Source organism: Guyanagaster necrorhizus, assembly GCF_019112545.1.
Source record: "Guyanagaster necrorhizus MCA 3950 unplaced genomic scaffold BT62scaffold_18, whole genome shotgun sequence".
Taxonomy (NCBI): Eukaryota; Fungi; Basidiomycota; class Agaricomycetes; order Agaricales; family Physalacriaceae; genus Guyanagaster; species Guyanagaster necrorhizus.
Genome location: NW_025064897.1, coordinates 257,008 through 274,177, shown reverse-complemented (window position 1 = coordinate 274,177; position 17,170 = coordinate 257,008). Strand labels below are relative to the sequence as shown.

The window sequence follows — 17,170 nt, the reverse complement described above, 5'->3', positions numbered from 1 at the left end:
AGAATTGGTTCAGATGAATTTAAAATATGGATTCCTATTTTGGAAGTTCGAGTTTGCATGGAGAATCTGGCTCGTTCTCCCAGGATGCTTTACTTATCTTCTTAATGATTTATTTCTCATGTCGATTCTACATACATTGAGTCGCATACATTAGTTCTCTTCCGCTTACCAACGAACTGCGAGTTCTAGCATCAGATTGTCTACTTCTCCCGGTCCTAACCCTTCATGATACCCGTCGTAGGAGAGCATTGGGGTATCTTGATATCAACATTGGGATTTAATAACTTCAAGTTCTCTGATGTATAAGGTGGGTATCGGACCGTCAAAAACTGCTCCGACCTACGTGATGATGGTATGTAAACATGAGTATTAAGACACGAAAAAAAAAAACACCACATACCCCAACGGCATGTCGATTGATGCACGCAGGTAGCTAAATGATTCAAAACTGTATCGGCCGCCTTGCCGACCGTCTATTAAATATAGGCAGTGTGAGATTGCTACGCGTCGAAATATGCAATGATGTACGCACGGCCAGATTCACCAACTCCTCCAAAGGGCAGTTCGGCTACTGCAGAAAGGTGAGCTGTGGTTGTACACTTGTGCGCGGCACATACTAGCTAATTGTATGAACGTGTCATTGTAAACAAGGTTTCCGCTTGTTGTACACTCTCGAACTAAACAATTTAGAGGTAAGTATAAGTCACTCTGTAATATGACCACGTACTTGTAGTCTTGGTATCCTCACTTTGTGTAAATGCATATAAAACCAGTGGATGGTCCCTGTCACGGTAACAACTGATGTCGATGGAATTTTCCATATCCAAAGGATATACTCACCTTTGGGACACCAACTCACATGCATCTTCAAACGTGCCAACCTCGATGATGGGCAAGATGGGGCCGAACAGCTCACTCTCCATTAAGGCATCATCAGGTTGAATGCCAATAACGACGGTGGGTTCGATTTTCAATCTCTTCGCGTCTACTTGGCCTCCAAGCACTGTCGTACCATCCGTGCGCGCCAAGAGGGTGTTAAGTCGGTCAAAATGGTTCTTCGACACGATTCGGGCGTACGAAGTGGATTCTAAAGGTGGAGCATCCGAGAAGAACGAGGCATAAGCCCGTCTGAATGCTTCCACCACTTTGTTCAAAAGGTCGTGATTTCCATTGGTAGGGACTATGAGATAATCTGGAGCGACACAGATCTAGGCGGTAATGTTTGAGAAACGAGAAATAAAATGATTGAAGAGAACTGACTTGGCCACAGTTGGTTACCTTCCCATACATAATTCTGTAGGCGGCAACGTCGAGATCGTACGACGGATCCAAGATGACGGGACTTTTACCGCCCAGCTCCAGGGTGAGAGGAGTCAAATGTTTCGCTGCAGCGGCAGAAACGATTCTCCCAACATGTCCATTGCCTGTGTAGAAAACTACAGATGCGATTAATACTTATCGACAGCTTTGTGATGGCGACATACTATGGTCCCCTGAGGATAGAATGAGCTTAAGCCATAGAACGAAGTGGGGTGCCGAAGACGTACATTTCAGCTCCAATATCTTTGTGGTCTCAGGAACAGCACCCAGGATGACTTGGTAAGCCTCTGTATCGAGGTACTTTGGAACGAGCTCCGCCAGAAGACGACCGGTATGGGGAGCTATTTCAGAAGCCTTGACCGCACAGCAGCACCCCGCCGATATGGCAGCGACAAGGGGTTGGATTGCCAATATCAGGGGGAAGTTCCACGGTCTATGAGAACTACGCATCAGAATTTGGACTAGTGAAATGCGCCAGCCGGACGAACACGATCACGAGTGCAACACCCTTGGGTACAAAGTATACTTTGGGGCTCCAAGCCCTCTGATGTGGGTCAAATAAGTCGGTCTTGTGCTCTGGCTTTGCCCACTCGGGAAGGTTGGTAGCCGCAATTATGACACGCTCGAGGATGGGGCTGATCTCGTAGGAGTAAGCTTCCATGGCCGGTTTGCCAACGTCCTAACGTGCAATTGAGATTCGTTGACTGGAAACAGGGTGATATAGCATACTTTGAAGAGAGCCTCGGCAAAAAGATCCTTGTTGTCTTGTACCATGCGAGCTACCAGCAGCAGTTGTTGTTGGCGCCATGGAATAGATATCGTTCTGCGCGTCCGAAACGTCGCTTTGAGCTTACTATGTATCTAGGGAACGCGGTTCAATGTCCTGGCGTCGGAAAAAGGAAAAGGATAACACACACCTCAGGTATCTTCTCAATTGGGGTGTGACTCGTCTCGTTCATCTTGCTCTCGACTAGGGGGGACTTTGAAGCAATGATCGTGAACAAAAAGACAACGTAATTTTATAAGTGCTAGAGCTTCGGTACTAATATTATTAGGGTCCAACATGCCAGGTGATGAGTTTGATGATAATGTCAATCAATAGAAGGAACGACCTGACTAAACATTTCCATGATATCCGGAAAACTACATACCCGACTTTTGCCGGGCTTGGCAGTTATTCACCGCCGACCTCACGCAGGCAGACAAACGTATTCAGTGAACGGAAGGTCTTAGTTATTCAACGCTGCGTAACCTATAATACTGCGATTTCAGACGGCAACCCACTTCAACGTCGGTTTCAGCAAATATTCAATGTACAGTATTGTTCTCCCCTCAAGTTTGACAAACTATTCAAGTCACCACACATCCCATGATGGCATGTTACTGTTAGACGGGCCCTTGAGTCTCATATGATAGAATACAATGCAACAATTCCACTAACGCGAACTTGAGGACAGTACTAATCATTACTACTAAGAACTGTTCAACGAGACCTTCAAGCTATACTTACTTGAAATACAAGGTGAGATGAGATATGCAAAGTTAGGAAAGAAGAACGAAAAAAAAAAAAGAATTGCTAGCAGTATTGTATGTGGGGTAAAATAGTCCAAGTCGTGACGCCCATTCCCGCGGCCTTCATATACAGTAGTGCAGTCCGTGATAATAACCTTTACAAGGATGCCTACGACAGAGTAGAGATAAAAGGATGAATGGTGAATGTCAGGGGAGAAGAGCAAGGGGAAGCGTTATTCACAGCGATATGCAAATGTTAATGGTCAGTCAGCACCAGGACTACAGACAGAAAGTGGAAGGGAATCATGACGAGTGTGTGGGAAAATGTGGATGCGTAAAGAGTTATAATGAACGCTGGCGAGACAGAGAAACAGAGAAATCCAAATTGCAATCTAGATGAGACATGGAGGGCAGAGAGGGCAAAATGGAAGCAAGCGAGTTGAATAGCATCGAAGGGAATAATGGATATTAGGGCATTGTACAGTTGACTTTGGGTATACAGTTCCTTACATATCATCGACGTCTATGTTGCTGTTGCTGCCATATGGCAAGTGGGACGTCTTCGTCTTCCGTGAATCCGTTGGCCTGGGAATCTTGTCCCTCCGTTGTCCGTGGTCTTCGCGCACTGGAAGGCATCCCAGCGTGTGCACTGTGTCCTTTGCGAACCTTTCCATTCACATGTGGAGGTGTCTGTGAGGGTAACGCCGTTGCGGACAACGAACGTCCCGGCGTACGACCTCCCGACATCATATCCTGTCAGGTATCCGTTAGTGATGTTTTACTTAATAGAGCAAAAGCGACTTACATGCGGTGGCGGTGAACGTGATCGCCGTGGACCAGAAGAGGAGGTAGGTGACGTTGTATTTGGTCGACCCTGTGGCTGTTGCCACCCTGACTGGTCAAGAGGCGCCATGGCACCGGGAGGGAGACGTTGCTGCTGTTGATTCTGCATCATGTCGTTTGGATAATAATACTCCGGTGCATTTGGATCGACCGTGCCCTGTCCCATATTAGAGTACATTTGCGGTTGCTGCTGCATCCGATACGGTTGTCCCATCCCCATGTTTGGGGGCGCTGAGGATGTCCGGTTTGGGAGATCGTTATACCCGCCGTAACTATACTCCTGTTCCATCACTCGATGCTGCATCTCGTATTGAGGACCTTTGACAGGTATTTCAGCTCGTCGGCCACCTCCGCCCGGGGGTACTTTCGTTAGAGCTCCGCGTCGTGGTGAAGCCTCCCTCTTCTTACTCTCCATCTGTTCTCTTTCCAGCCGCTCCTGCTCCGCATGTTCTCTCTCCGCCCGTTCTTTTTGTTCCCGTTCCCGCTGCTCGTGCTCCTTCTGTTCTTTATCCTGGTTCCCAGCACCCGTGCCCGCAACGTTCGTCTGACCGTTGGAAGGCGTCGTTGGATTCTGCGCTTTGATGACACCAAGATACCAAAACATCAAATTACTGATCAGAACTTGCTCGTACAGTGGTCTGCGGGGATTCGCAAGTTTTATGTGGCTGAGCCTATAAATGGCGCGTTCGACGTGTATCGGATACCGTGACCAGTTATTAACGCCCGGACCTCCTTGTGAACCATTTGGTGATGGAGGAGGAACATAGGACTTGGACGATTTTGAGGCGCCTAGTAACGCGGCAGCAGCTTCGCGGCCAGCAGCACCACCAGAAATACCCATCGACGGGGGACCATCGGACTCTTTGCTCTTCTTCCCGCCAAACAAGGATCCAAAAAAACCAGACTCCTTCTCCCCGTTGTCTCGCTCTTTGTCTTTTGCAGGCTTTTTCCCCCCCTTGTCGCTTCCCCACTTGCCAAACAACCCTTTCTTATCCTTCTCCTTACGATGATGCGCCGCAGGACTTGGAGGTGCAGGGAGAAATGCTGGTGGAGAAGAACCAGTAGGGGGGTCAGGTGAATGGGAAGGAGATACACTCGGGGCTAAGGATTCCTGAGGCGATGGTGTCCGCGATGGTGGTCGTTGATCTGGGGAGGGTTCAGGAGCAAGCAGCCGTTGAGGCTGGGGATGGTGCAGGACGGGCTCCAGAGCTTGAAGGAGAGATGCTTTATCGTCAGGGGACGTTGACATTTGAACAGAAGGTAAGTCATAAGCAAGTTCATCTGGCGGAGACGGTGTGATAACGACAGGCGTGTGGCTTTCTTCGTCCTCCTCCCGTACGTAGGCATCGAAAATGAAGGCCTCTTCGCTATAAGATTCTGGTCTGGCTTGAATTTCGTTTTCAAACGTCCGTCGGCGCTGAGCTGCTGCCAAGACGTCAGGTTCTCCATGATCATTGGAAGAAAGATCACTTGAAGTCCGTTTTTCGAGAGTGATTGGTACTGGGCCAGACCGAACAGATGGGCCACGTCTGGTCGAGGAACCAAAACGACTGCCACCATCACCAGCAATGCCCTTTCGAATTCTGGTGCGTGCGGCACGGCGAAGGATTTGACCGGGAGGCGGAACAATTATGGGGGCATCCGCTTCGTCACCGATCTCTGGGATTGCATCTATGGTGTCGATAGCTGTAAAGTGTACAACTTGAATACAATTAAATAGATGAAAGCATAGGTAGCGCTCACAAGTGGGGGACACGTTCAAACTAAGGCTTCGTCGCAGGACACTTCTCAGCTTGGATGGGTCGTCGCTCTCTGAGGCTTCTTCTGCCAGCTCCTCCAGCCTTTGCAGGTCGCTTATCGTGAGCTGAGGCCCTCGATTAGCGAGAAGACTAGACCGATTTCGTCTTAGCGGCACAATCTTTTCCTCGTCCTCGACCCCATCATTCTCCGAAGGTCTGTACTGCCGACTCAGCATCGACTTCTTCCTTCCCAAGCCCCCAGACGAAAGTGACGATATCGAACTGGATCTGCTGGGGGTGGTACTTCCATCTCCAGGCGGCGGCGATCTGGCATGTTCCTTGAGAAAGGCACGAAATTCAGCAGGAGCAATTTCAGGATGGACGCTGGCGGGGACCCAGAAAAGGTGAAAGGGATCGTCTGCAGGGTTATTGGGGCCATCTATGCCACCCATACTGCCGCCATGGTCGGAACTGGAGCCATCATCGTGTGAGCTGCTTGACGAATCACCGTCTGACGTCTGTGCTCCTGACCAATATGTACTCGTCGGCGACGTTGGCGATGATTGATTGGGCAAATCTGGATCTATGGCAAGTGCACCGGGCGTCGTCGAACGCCTCTTGATGTCGCGGAGGGCTTCGACCTCGCGCTGGATGTCGTACGTCGAGGGTTGCATGCGGGTTGTGAAGACGCTGGGAAAGCGCTTTATAGTATGACAGTACGACCGAAGGAACCTAGGCCAGGGCGGTAGAGAAGGGAGCGAGGAACGACGAGGGTGTCGTTGTCGTCGTGGCTGACGATGAGCAAAGGGACAGATTAGTGCGCAGGTACAAGTTTGGAATTTCCGGCCGCCACAACGGCAGCAGCCACCTTCACTCGATTAGGCTACTTCGTTTTCTAATTTACGAGTTCATTTTTCCTGCAGGATATGCTGGGCATTCTAGCCTTCCTACTGTCCTCACTTTCCAATGTGCTCTACATGGAAAATCGATGGTAAAATATTAAAGTACAGCGAGCGTCCATCTGCGTCACGAGCTGTTGCTACCTGATCAGGCAACTAATACGTCTGCCATGATACAAATCTCAGCGTCAATATAGTCCAAGAGAGGCTACTGAAATGATGGAGGGCAGGACCGTCACAGTAGACCCAATTCTCTCATGATTCCGTTCAAGTGCCGCAGGGCTTGTTCTTGTTACCGAGAAACAAAAGTAGGGTCCTGCCCATTCAATGCAGAACTCTCTCGTCGAAGCTCCAGGATCACAGCCTGTGAGACTTGTCGTCAGATGGTCCGCTATATCGCGCAATAAAGACGTGTTCCCGTACCGCCAGTGCTTCAGGATTGACCCCGCTTTCTATCATCCTCACACATGTTGTCAGTGTCTCTCGGTCCAGTCTCGTGTTCAGAAGCTGTGAGATTTCTTGAAGAACTATAAAAGATGAGCTATGTACACCGTCCGTTATGAAAGTGAGTGATATTCTCACTGTCCAGGGTCTGTTGTGCAGAGTTGACACGTTCTGCTTCGCGTGAGGACATGGCGGTAGTGGCAGAAGACGTTCTGAAATCCGCAAATGGCAATCAACGCCGGTTGAGTGTTAATTTCGGAGTGTGCAAACTTCGACTAGTTCGACTTCTTGACTTTACGACAGGATGATGATAGTGCGTTATAAACCCCGGAAAACAAGAAGCACCGCCACATCAGAACCGTAATACTTTGTGATTAATTAATTGCTCCCAGGACATACTACTTCGTGACATTTTCGCACCTTGAACCGTGGATTTGAGAACAGGATCAAGCGGAAATTCGGAGCCGTTGAACTAGAGCCGCATCTGGCTTTTTGGTTCGCTTATTCATCTTGATGACATAGATCAGATCAACAGTCCGGCGGCAACGCTTCCTCGACGCAATCGAAATGACACAAAGAAAACCAAATCGGCAGAATAATACAATTATCACAATAATAATAATGGCACTGGTATCACTGGTAGTGTATCAGTGTCCTAATCAACTTTCTCAGAGGAAAACTTGAAAGCGACCGGATACCCCAATGTGTCGAGATCTGGACTGCAACTGAATGACTGGCACAGTTTCATCTACTTTATAATCAGGAATTCCTAAAAGGCTAGACCTGTAACGAATGTACCCGGAGCACGAGCGCCACCACTTACTCATAGATAAGATCATGATACTTAGTGGGGCCTGTGGCACCCACCGTCTCCCCCAAACTCCGGTTAGAGACTGAAATTATAGGTCTCGAAGCAAAGTCCGATCGCCATCGGGATGGACATGACAAAGAGCAAGGATGACCTCGCGGTAGCATCGCCAGTAATGGTTTGGTGGTATGTGCAGGGCCGTTGTAGGATCGAGTTGATGATCAGGGTGAAGAAGGTTACCTTGGCTTCAAAATCCTTCCTGAAATACATAGTCGATTCGATTATGTTATCCCCAGGATAGCAGTGCTCCACACGCTCACCGTGGTACTTGAATGGAAGAAAGTTTGACCGCATCATCCAGTCTCAGATGTAATGCACAGACAGTACACAACACTTGCGTACTCTTGATTGACTAATATCTGGGCGAAGAGCGCCGATATATTTCGGGATCCAGCATCCTCCTTAGTGCCAGTTGCCTGCTCACCAGAAATACCATTGAACTTCAACCAGTTATGCGGTCGTACACATATAAAGAGTTCATCTTCCAATAAGCTTCGGAAAAACTATCAGTTCTGTTGTCCACGACTGAAAAATGATGACTTGTATATCGTACAAGGAAAACAGATATTTTGTGACTTAGAGTCTTGACAACTTAAAGCACATTGACTGCCACCCGATGCAGCGAAAGCGGTGCCTGCCCAGTCGCCCTATCATGCAGGATCGCGTCAGAAGTTTTCACAGGAAGCTGAGAGCTTACGCAAAATGTAATATCAAAGACAATAATATGACCGCCGGAGAAGTGGGAGTCGTATCCGTATCGATCGACAGGAAATGACGCGTCCGGATTTCCCCAGCTCTCCGTGCAGACTGGAACAGAATTTGGTACCTGGCAGACTTCCTGCGATACAATGCTGCTGTTTCTGGGCCAGAACCACACCTGAACACTGTTAATGTTGTCCTTGGACATGGTGAAGTACCTTCCTTGGATTTCGTTGAAACCGGGTCCATATGAATTAGGCTGGGTGAATGCAGTCCCGCAGCCTTGATTGAAGTTACAGCTGCATCACATTCGAACGCATTTAGTCAACAATAGCATCAAGGAAGCAAAAAGGGCCTACCCACTTTGAACACGCATATCTAGCATGGCACAGTTTTCGGTGGTGTGGAGGGAGGTGAGATTGTTAGTGTTCACACTGACACCTGGATGATAATAATTAGAACAGAGGTTAGGCAGGTCCTAACTGGTATACACCTTGGATGATATCGATTTCTCCTCCCTGAGGCCATGGTCCATCCTCGCTCAAAGTCCAAAAGGCGGGCCAAGTACCGCATCCGGTTTGCATGTGTCCAGTATCCAAAATTATGAGCGACTAGGAATACGATGTCTGAGAGGTTATCCGGACGCTATCTCTGCCTCTCGCGTCCGGTGGAACGACAGTATTCGCATTCGCACGCATGATAAACTTGGAGTTGTGGGACGATGCTATAATGTGTTTGAATGCTCGCCTAATGCACAGAATAAAAGGCATTACTGCAGGAAAGATTGTTAGCTTCTGCCGTGTTTTTGTCGATACAATTGACACGTCCATGGGTTGGGTCATCAAAAGTCTCCCATCTGAACCTGTCGAAGAAATCACTGCCTCGGAAAACGTCAGTCAACTTGAATGTTGGATTGGCAATCACAGTAGAAATGAAGAAGAAAATAGCGAGAAGACATAGAGAAGACATGTCAGGATAACAAGGGTACGACAGTGACAGGCAAAGGTGAACACAGGCCAAGGTGGTCCCAGCTTGTCCCGATTTGGGATCTACATTGGCTTCTGTCCAGCTTGGAATAGATGACAAAGTTGCCCTACGGTTACAAATCGCCTCGTTTTCGATGTAAAACTATCAATGTATAGAGGATGTGCCATCTCGCCGAAGAAGCTCTAGTTGCCGATTTGAGTAGGGAGAAAACTGGAAAAATACGTAGATAGTAGATAAAAATTATGTTTGGGCATCTAAAGGATGTCGGCTTTACCATTAAAGGCATCCCTATTCCGATTATTATCCTCGCGCTCTCCGTAACCTTCGAAGCACTAGTTTCATTAGTGAACTCTACTGGCTTTGTTAGTCTAGCAGCAGACATGTAGACGAGCTAGTGATTCGACCTTGCCATCTGTGATTTCGACCGCAGACAGCACAGAGGACCTAAGCCAGATACAGAAAGCGACGAAGCAAGCCTTCAAGTTTTCAAGGTCATTCGACAGCCACCTACTTGCCAAAGTTTAATTAGTGAAACCTACAGTTTCTTTTGATCATTTAGTAGCAGATCCACTAGGAGACGAGACTCAGCCTGGGCACTAGGCACTAGTCAGTAACCTTGTGGGTCAAAAGACAGGTCAACCGGCATCTCCCAGAAAATGCCCTCGATCGATTGATCAGCGATTGGACGGGTAAATCCGAAGGTGGTCGGTGCCGTCTGCCCATTTGGGGTCGCGAACGGAGATCCTCGCCCGTCGACTTGGAAATTTGGCGACGCGACAAATTGCGGAACTAGCCGCGCAGCCCTGAATCCACCCAAACGCAACTACATCAACTCGTATCCTTCAGGCGTAATATTTCATTGATGAACCAAGGTTCAGTCATCGCTACCTCAGGCTGTTTCTTGCAAGTTTTCTCGATTCGATTAAAACCGCCAATTCCAAGTCCTCCGGATCTTGCTTCCCTCCAAAATGGTGAACCCATGTTTTTCGGTAGAACGTAACCTGAAGGTTTTTGCGCAGCTGTAGCTCCAGGGTTTTCAGCGGAAATAATATGTCAGACAGCCTAAATATAATTGCCGATCTAGTTGGCCTGGGTTGTGGAATTTGTGTGTCAAAAAAAGTTGGCGTCACTATTAAGCCGGCCGGTAAGTGTAAGCTTTATAAGTTGAACTTTCTTCATCGCTACGGCCAAAATATCTTCAAGATTTGGCCCCGCCGCTCCATTGCATTAAGGAAAGCCGTCTTGTATTTACATATTCTGAGCCACCCGTGCAGTATCTGAGGACTGGGGGACGCGTAACATGACGCGTCGTGGATGAAAAGAAAGGCGCGTAAACCAAAGGTCAGGCCTCAAACATGAAGCTCAAGTCCGGCGCTCGTCTCCACCTAATTATTATCGCAAGGTACGGTTAATCGTTAAAAAATCCTGTGGTTTCACTCAAATATCCGCTCCACGGATGTTGCGCCCATTCACGTAAATTAAATAATACAAAAGGACTATTCATCTTGTGCGTCACATTTCACAAACGTAAAAAACTGCTGCACAGTACAGGGAGAACTATGAATCCTGCCTTACAAAACATCATCTCGTCAAAGCTCCAACAAAACCCTGAAAATGAATTCGACATCCAAATATAGCACTCAACGCTGCACAAGCCTATTACATAATAACTGAAATTTGTTCTTTACCACCATCTGCAGTCGTCATGGCTCCCTCAAAGGCAGGCAAAGCAGCCGCGGAAAACATGAAGAAGGAAAAAATCCATCATCCGCAATCCCGAAAGGCAGGACAGTTAGCTCGCAAAGCGCTCCGAAAGGGCAAACTCGGCGGTCAGGCTTCTACTCGGGGCAAAAAACACCATTTCCTTGGTCCGTACTCTTATTTCCAACTCTCCAACGTTTTTGACTGTGATATATCAGCCGATTTCTATGGGTTTTTCTACCACTCAATCCCTGATGAAGGTGTCTTGACGCTCGAAGAGCTTCACGGGCTCCTACGGGACGTTTGGCTGACAAGACATGACGCCGAGTTAGAAGAGGAAAAGGCGTCACGGAGGAAAGGGAGACCCAAAAGTGTGAAAGAAGTCAAATTGGAGGAGATAAAACTGCGAGAATCGGAGGAGTATCGCACTGGCTTCCGTATGTGCATATTGCCTTATATTTCCTCCTTCATCCAGCTTACGTGGTGTACAGAAGTAATTGACCTTACCCACCGACCCACTGTGGATCTGTTTCGACGATGGGATCAGAAGGAGGTTGCCTTCATTCAGTTACTACGATTCATTCGTATATCAAGCGCTAATCCTGGCTCCATTGTTATCTCCAAGCCAGGGAAGCATCACAGCATGGTCGAATCAGTGGAACCGAGTCTTCCGGACGTGGAGATGATTGACAGCTGAATTAGGCATAGCAAGTGCACTGTCGTGATGTATCGTGAATCCACCATTTGCCGGCACTACTTGACGACCCCATTACTGACGAGACTTGTTCATGTAGTCTTTGGGAATGCTGTAAACGAATATACTGTTGATTCCGAATCCATGGCGACGGGTGAGCTGGTGACTAGTAGATGAAGAGTCAACCCCCATTGTCTTTGAGCCTACATCATTGTATGACTTCCTTTGCTTTTTCTTGGGATCTGATTGGGTGTGCCTGTCTTTACTCTGGACATGGTAGTTTGAGGGGCCAATGAACATCCGCCCCGATTGTCTGGACCGTCGAACGGGTCCAGACCTTGCATCAGAAACTTGATCTTCCGGTCCCTAGAATTGCCTCCGTGCCGCAGGTACGGTAATATACATTTTCACATTTTATTTTAGCCTTTGCATCATTTGCTTTATAAAGCGCGAATGGTTATCCCTAACTTACCCACTTCCTCTTCGCATCTCTCCACAACATGCCAGTGCACACCAAGCACCCAGAGGTTCTTGTGGTACGTCTCTCTTCCTATTATCTGCTGCCATATGGTACTCATGCGTGTCTCGCAATCAAGGTTGGTGCTGGACCATCTGGTCTCGTGCTCGCCCTCTCTCTTATTCAAAATGGCGTGTCGGTCCGCATAATTGATAGAAATCCTGAACTACGCGCAGGTCAACGGGGAGCCGGAATCATGGCAAGTCAAAATTCCTCCTCATGCGTTCCATACTTGATTGGGATTTTTGCAGCCGCGGTCGATGGAGCTCTTTGAACTTCTTGGCCTCTCGAAACCCATCCTCGACATTGGTTTCGTTACCCCTCCAGTCAAAACGTACGACCTACACAAAGGCTTGGAATGCTCGGGAACTTTTGAAATAGCGCCGTACATGGAACCAACAGCCGCGTTCCCATACGTAGGTGGCGTTTCATACAACTTGGTGCAATGCGGAACTTATTTCCCGCGTCTTGACAGCTTAACATATTGTGCCTCGGGCAAGACCATCTAGAAACGATCCTTCGAAGAGAACTGGAGGAAAAGTATCATTGCCCCGTTGAGTTGGGCACGGAACTTCTTTCCTTCTCGCAGGAAAAAGACTATGTCAGCGCAAAGCTAAGGACACTTGATGGTACGGAGCAAGATCTTACGTTTTCATGGTTACTTGGAGCCGATGGCGCGCGGGGAGTTGTGCGGAAAATGCTGGGTCTGTCCTTCCTTGGAGAAACCAGCAATATTGATAAGATTGTGGTGGGGGATATCTTTGTCGAAGGGTTGGAACAAGAGGTGCGTCTGTCGTCCCCTTTTCTCACTGCACCCCGCATTCTAATTAGAGCTTCAGTTTTGGCATATGTGGGGTGATGCCGGGAGCACACTGTACGTTCACGAAATTTCGGACCGTCGAATCTTCCTTATTCAAGTAACCCGCACAGAATCAGTCTCCGGCCCACGGAAACTCCCTCGTTGTTCAATTTCATCTTGACTGGAAAGAACATTGATAACGCTTCAATGTCCCATGACTTGGATGGTCTTCGGGACTCATTTATCCGGTGCACGGGGGCGGGCGACTCTGTGAAATGGGGCAAAATAACTTGGGTCTCAAATTACCGGTATGCTCAAGCGTTGACTGAGAATTGACTCGTCGCTGATAAAAACAGACCCAACATTCGAATGGTTGGTAGCTTTGGGGAAGGGAGAGTTTTCTTGGCTGGAGGTGAGCGTAGTTATCTTTTAGCAATACTCGTGCAGTCATCTAATTGTTTTTAGACTCTGCACATGTGCATAGCTTCACCGGAGGCCAGGTGGGTCGAATTCCACGTAGCAATCCAGGGAAACACCCTGACTTTGATTCGGACATACAGGGCATGAATACTGGCATTCAAGACTCGTTTAACCTCGCCTGGAAACTCGCATTAGTGCAACGGGGCCTAGCATCCCCTTCCCTCCTCCGAACATACACCGAAGAACGTCTTCCCGTCATTGCCGAGATGCTCAACCAGACGACCGTTCTGCTGAAGCAGACATTCATAAAAAAAGAAAAGCCCTCTGCGTGGCGTCGCGGCGGCAGCCTACTCCAGCTTGGCGTAAACTACCGGTGGAGTTCCGTAATCGTTGACGAGCAATCGGACGACGAGGATGATTACTCTGATGACGAGGATGACTTCCCTGACTCGTATGGAGAGGACCTCGGTGCCCAACTACGTGCCGGCGACCGTGCTCCTGACGCCCCAGGTCTGCTAAACTTGACATTAGAGGAAGACAGACCTGCGACGATGAAGAGGCTCTTCGAGCTGTTCGGCGCCTCATATCATACAATATTGGTGTTCGTGTGGGACCTTCACCGGTGTTCGACAATACTGAAAGGTATCTCATCGTCATGCCCGAAGGGACTCATCCGAACTGTTCAAATCGTCCGGGCTGACTTTGGACGGCATGTGGAATTCGGGCCCTTCTGCGCGGATTACACGGTCGAGGATACCCGAGGGCATGCATATGATGCGTATTCTTTGACCGAAGGATGTCACGCCGTTGTGGTAAGACCTGACGGCTTCATTGGGGCAATTGTGCAAGATAACAATGGCCTACGGAAGTACTTCCATGGAATATTCGGTTCGAATTGATGTTATTACTACTGTCCTTGATAAGGTTCCTCGTACCGCTACGCTAATTGATAATACCTTAATCAGTGTAATTCCCCTAGCTTATCATAATGGGCCCGGGGTCAGTTAGGCGTTACTTCTGTAGTTGTATTGTTGTAACATCACAGTGATTTTTCAGCCTGCTATGCCAAGCGCCACCTTATCATAGAGATAGGTGTGGACATGTTGCTGACGCGAATAGTATCAAAAGGTAGGTTTTTTGTATCCAACGCATACTGACTACCGGTCATCTGGTAGCCCCAAGTCGGCTACGCCGGTAGTGCTGTTCAGGAAAGCTACCTACGGATAGATACATGAGTTCACGTGTGCAAGCATTAACACAATGCGTCGAACTTAGATCTTTCGAGACTTCCATCGACCTTTAGGAAAGGGTGTAATGGACCCAGGATAACACCGTCGTCGGCGAGGAATATTTCTTCGGTTACAAGATGAGCCTCTAAGGCACCAACGAAGATCATACTAAATGAGATTCGTGAGATACTTTCCTCTTCAGTCTTCTGCTGAATTAAAGGGACCATTATATCCACATTATGAACATAGACGACCAACGGTAAAGTCCGACAACAATGCCTGCATGGTAGGAGTAGACCTATCGCAGAGGTTAGGTCACTGTTGAAAGCCGATCTTCGCAAGGTGGCTTGGGGCGTAGACATCATAAAGCGAACGAGCACCAGGTTACTCACAAGCCATCTTTAGAGCCCTACTGCAACCCAGCTGCCGCACAAATGATAGCTTCTGAAGTATGGATACTGACAGTGCATCAGGGACATACGTATACTTCTTATTCATCATCATTCGTAGAAGCTTCCGATATGATATGATTCAGGTCCAGCCAGGGCTGGAAATGAATTATCAGTAGTATCTCGGAACCGAAATGAAAGATGGACAAACGCTAGCGAACCACCGTGGAAGAATACCACATAGGCGGGAAACATATGCGATTCGATCTCAGACCGTCTCCGTTCCGGCGCATATTACTTTGTCTCGATCGACTACTACATAGTACTGTGACACCGCAATGATCCGTGATGGTAAGAAACTGTACTTGATGGTAGCGGCTGCGTTTCCTCAGATGAACGTCTGTGATATCGATATCGATATCCAGACCAGACTGTCTGATTTTCCAGCGGGAGAAGATTGGGGGTGAAGCTTCAAGTCGAGGATTTTACGTGATGTCGGTTTCCTCCAATCAAAAGAATTCCGTCTACGTAGGTTCATTGATGACAATGGATAAGAATCCCAAATTATCGCATCTGCAGGAGCCCCGAATTAGAGGACAATCTCAACATGAACAATAATAACGGTCATCATCATGCCTTTGCCAACGTATCCTTGTTTCGCGGTCGAGGAGAAGCCTGAACTTGAAGGGAACCCCAATCATATTTTCTTACCTTTCTTGACAATCCCAATTCCATTGTCCTAGCCAAAGAAGACAGATTTTGGTCATGAGAGAACCCATACTAATTGGTCTTTTTCTCTTCAATAAAACTGTAACTGGATGTATATGAGAAATGGAGACCACCTAGTTCGGCCCACCGGTCCGAAAGAGCACGCCCACGTGTTTCTCCCAAACAATGTCGCATAATATTTCTTCTCTTCCCAGCACCTATCATCCAGTCTAAAAAAGCGAACGCCTTTCTTCAGTGACACAATGGACCTTATTCAGGCGCGTCATGGCTTGGCCACCACCTTGAAGCAGATCGTTAGTAAACGAGTGCACTTGCGTGAGTCGAGTCTAGAAAGGTGAGTTTGGAGAATATAGTAGAGCTTCAGCATTTGCTGACCTTGTCGGCGTAGAAGGAGTTAGAAGTATCTGCAGGTGAGGTCGATGTCAATGCTAGAACGAACAATCCTCCTAATTCTGGTCCCTGTCTGGAGAGTTGCACTTCTCAGCATTCCAATCCCCAATCTACTGATGAATTATGCTGATGTCGCTGTTCCTCTGTTTGGTTTTGAAGATTATAGACAAGAGTCTAACACTCCTTGCCTTACACCACTATCCGTCGGTCCGTATTCTCGCAAAAAATCCGATATTCCATACGTGGCTATAGTAAGACAAGCCATTCTATCTTCTCCAGAACATCGTCTCAGCTTCTCAGAAATATACGACTGGATCACGACGGTATATCCCTTCTTCAGTCCTGCAACAACGTCCTGGAAAAACAGCATCCGACACACACTATGCAGCTATCAGTGTTTCCGAAATGAGGCTCACGGTATATGGGCTATAAACGATGCGGATTTGGAAAACTATGGAAGCGGGTCTCTTCAGAATCACGACTATGGTTCTTCGAGGGTGGACAGCGTTAGGAAGATCTCCGGTAGAAAAGATGTGGGTACGACGACTGGTTCGGGAAATGATGATCTGCCTATCCCAAAATTGAAGACTTGAAAGCGAGAGATAGATGAAGAAGCGGGTAAGGAGTCTAGGTAACCGAAAAAGGGAAAGATGGCAAGGTCGCGTTCCTATGCAGCACCCGATTTCGTTCACGAAGGATCGTTCCTACCGTCCAAGAATACCAGGTCTCTTTCATTGTGTCCTCCGTTTTGACGTTCGTCCCGGACTCTCAGGGGCGATAGGAATATGATTGCAAGCAGACGCTACAGAGTATCGAAGGCTTATGCTAGTACCGGTAAAATCCTGGGCAATGTCGTCATTAGGAAACGTTGTACCTTTGACCTAGAGTTGAGGCCGCACGCGAGCACGTCCTTAGCACCTGGTGGACCTTTGTTTACATGGATGTTGCACTATAATGAACATTTGGAATCTCGCTTGAACTTGAACACTAA

The 17,170-nt window shown here is 48.0% G+C and overlaps 8 protein-coding genes across 8 annotated transcripts; 3 read left to right on the top strand and 5 right to left on the bottom strand.

The window, feature by feature from the left end:
• Positions 1-215: 215 nt before the first annotated feature.
• On the bottom strand, positions 216-2,387 carry BT62DRAFT_987839 (aldehyde dehydrogenase; the record flags this gene model as incomplete). The annotated part of the gene is made up of 12 exons (XM_043190082.1): positions 2,238-2,387; positions 2,050-2,181; positions 1,809-1,999; positions 1,548-1,753; positions 1,485-1,493; positions 1,261-1,436; positions 841-1,208; positions 728-783; positions 618-677; positions 533-571; positions 401-473; positions 216-339 (listed from the first exon to the last, which is right to left on the bottom strand). Exons 1-12 carry the CDS (start codon positions 2,277-2,279, stop codon positions 216-218), a joined length of 1,476 nt encoding a protein of 491 aa, XP_043037842.1. The 5' UTR covers positions 2,280-2,387.
• Positions 2,388-3,345: 958 nt separating this feature from the next.
• BT62DRAFT_900023 (uncharacterized protein) lies at positions 3,346-6,088 on the bottom strand (the record flags this gene model as incomplete). The annotated part of the gene is made up of 3 exons (XM_043183392.1): positions 3,346-3,585; positions 3,638-5,361; positions 5,419-6,088. The coding sequence occupies 3 exons, from the start codon at positions 6,086-6,088 to the stop codon at positions 3,346-3,348; spliced, it is 2,634 nt and encodes an 877-aa protein (XP_043037841.1).
• Positions 6,089-6,323: 235 nt separating this feature from the next.
• On the bottom strand, positions 6,324-7,112 carry BT62DRAFT_952101 (uncharacterized protein). The gene is made up of 3 exons (XM_043188218.1): positions 6,896-7,112; positions 6,737-6,840; positions 6,324-6,677 (listed from the first exon to the last, which is right to left on the bottom strand). The coding sequence occupies exons 1-3, from the start codon at positions 6,945-6,947 to the stop codon at positions 6,606-6,608; spliced, it is 228 nt and encodes a 75-aa protein (XP_043037840.1). The 5' UTR covers positions 6,948-7,112; the 3' UTR covers positions 6,324-6,605.
• A 955-nt stretch (positions 7,113-8,067) lies between these two features.
• Positions 8,068-9,293, bottom strand: BT62DRAFT_981620 (uncharacterized protein; the record flags this gene model as incomplete). Its single annotated transcript, XM_043189613.1, has 7 exons — positions 8,068-8,150; positions 8,233-8,272; positions 8,323-8,623; positions 8,684-8,765; positions 8,818-8,935; positions 8,969-9,048; positions 9,098-9,293. The coding sequence occupies 7 exons, from the start codon at positions 9,291-9,293 to the stop codon at positions 8,068-8,070; spliced, it is 900 nt and encodes a 299-aa protein (XP_043037839.1).
• A 1,733-nt stretch (positions 9,294-11,026) lies between these two features.
• Positions 11,027-11,886, top strand: BT62DRAFT_934005 (uncharacterized protein). The gene is made up of 3 exons (XM_043186660.1): positions 11,027-11,179; positions 11,231-11,449; positions 11,504-11,886. Exons 1-3 carry the CDS (start codon positions 11,056-11,058, stop codon positions 11,707-11,709), a joined length of 549 nt encoding a protein of 182 aa, XP_043037838.1. The 5' UTR covers positions 11,027-11,055; the 3' UTR covers positions 11,710-11,886.
• Positions 11,887-12,023: 137 nt separating this feature from the next.
• Positions 12,024-14,518, top strand: BT62DRAFT_237468 (uncharacterized protein). The gene is made up of 9 exons (XM_043180169.1): positions 12,024-12,242; positions 12,303-12,422; positions 12,475-12,639; positions 12,699-13,007; positions 13,063-13,097; positions 13,154-13,330; positions 13,379-13,434; positions 13,488-13,522; positions 13,583-14,518. Exons 1-9 carry the CDS (start codon positions 12,207-12,209, stop codon positions 14,339-14,341), a joined length of 1,692 nt encoding a protein of 563 aa, XP_043037837.1. The 5' UTR covers positions 12,024-12,206; the 3' UTR covers positions 14,342-14,518.
• An 81-nt stretch (positions 14,519-14,599) lies between these two features.
• BT62DRAFT_1077684 (uncharacterized protein) lies at positions 14,600-15,206 on the bottom strand (the record flags this gene model as incomplete). Its single annotated transcript, XM_043179323.1, has 2 exons — positions 14,714-15,206; positions 14,600-14,642 (listed from the first exon to the last, which is right to left on the bottom strand). The coding sequence occupies exons 1-2, from the start codon at positions 15,034-15,036 to the stop codon at positions 14,600-14,602; spliced, it is 366 nt and encodes a 121-aa protein (XP_043037836.1). The 5' UTR covers positions 15,037-15,206.
• Positions 15,207-16,031: 825 nt separating this feature from the next.
• BT62DRAFT_921170 (winged helix DNA-binding domain-containing protein) lies at positions 16,032-16,772 on the top strand (the record flags this gene model as incomplete). The annotated part of the gene is made up of 3 exons (XM_043184275.1): positions 16,032-16,104; positions 16,339-16,386; positions 16,432-16,772. The coding sequence occupies 3 exons, from the start codon at positions 16,032-16,034 to the stop codon at positions 16,770-16,772; spliced, it is 462 nt and encodes a 153-aa protein (XP_043037835.1).
• Between the last annotated feature and the right edge of the window lie 398 nt (positions 16,773-17,170).

Coding starts and splice junctions, on each gene's coding strand:
- BT62DRAFT_952101 (XM_043188218.1), bottom strand. CDS start 6,947: ATGTCCTCACGCGAAGCAGAACGTGTCAACTCTGCACAACAGACCCTG. Junction 6,841..6,895: donor TGCACAACAGACCCTGGACA/GTGAGAATATCA, acceptor CATCTTTTATAG/TTCTTCAAGAAATCTCACAG. Junction 6,678..6,736: donor TCAATCCTGAAGCACTGGCG/GTACGGGAACAC, acceptor CAAGTCTCACAG/GCTGTGATCCTGGAGCTTCG.
- BT62DRAFT_934005 (XM_043186660.1), top strand. CDS start 11,056: ATGAAGAAGGAAAAAATCCATCATCCGCAATCCCGAAAGGCAGGACAG. Junction 11,180..11,230: donor CAAAAAACACCATTTCCTTG/GTCCGTACTCTT, acceptor GTGATATATCAG/CCGATTTCTATGGGTTTTTC. Junction 11,450..11,503: donor GGAGTATCGCACTGGCTTCC/GTATGTGCATAT, acceptor CGTGGTGTACAG/AAGTAATTGACCTTACCCAC.
- BT62DRAFT_237468 (XM_043180169.1), top strand. CDS start 12,207: ATGCCAGTGCACACCAAGCACCCAGAGGTTCTTGTG. Junction 12,243..12,302: donor AGCACCCAGAGGTTCTTGTG/GTACGTCTCTCT, acceptor CTCGCAATCAAG/GTTGGTGCTGGACCATCTGG. Junction 13,331..13,378: donor ACTTGGGTCTCAAATTACCG/GTATGCTCAAGC, acceptor TGATAAAAACAG/ACCCAACATTCGAATGGTTG.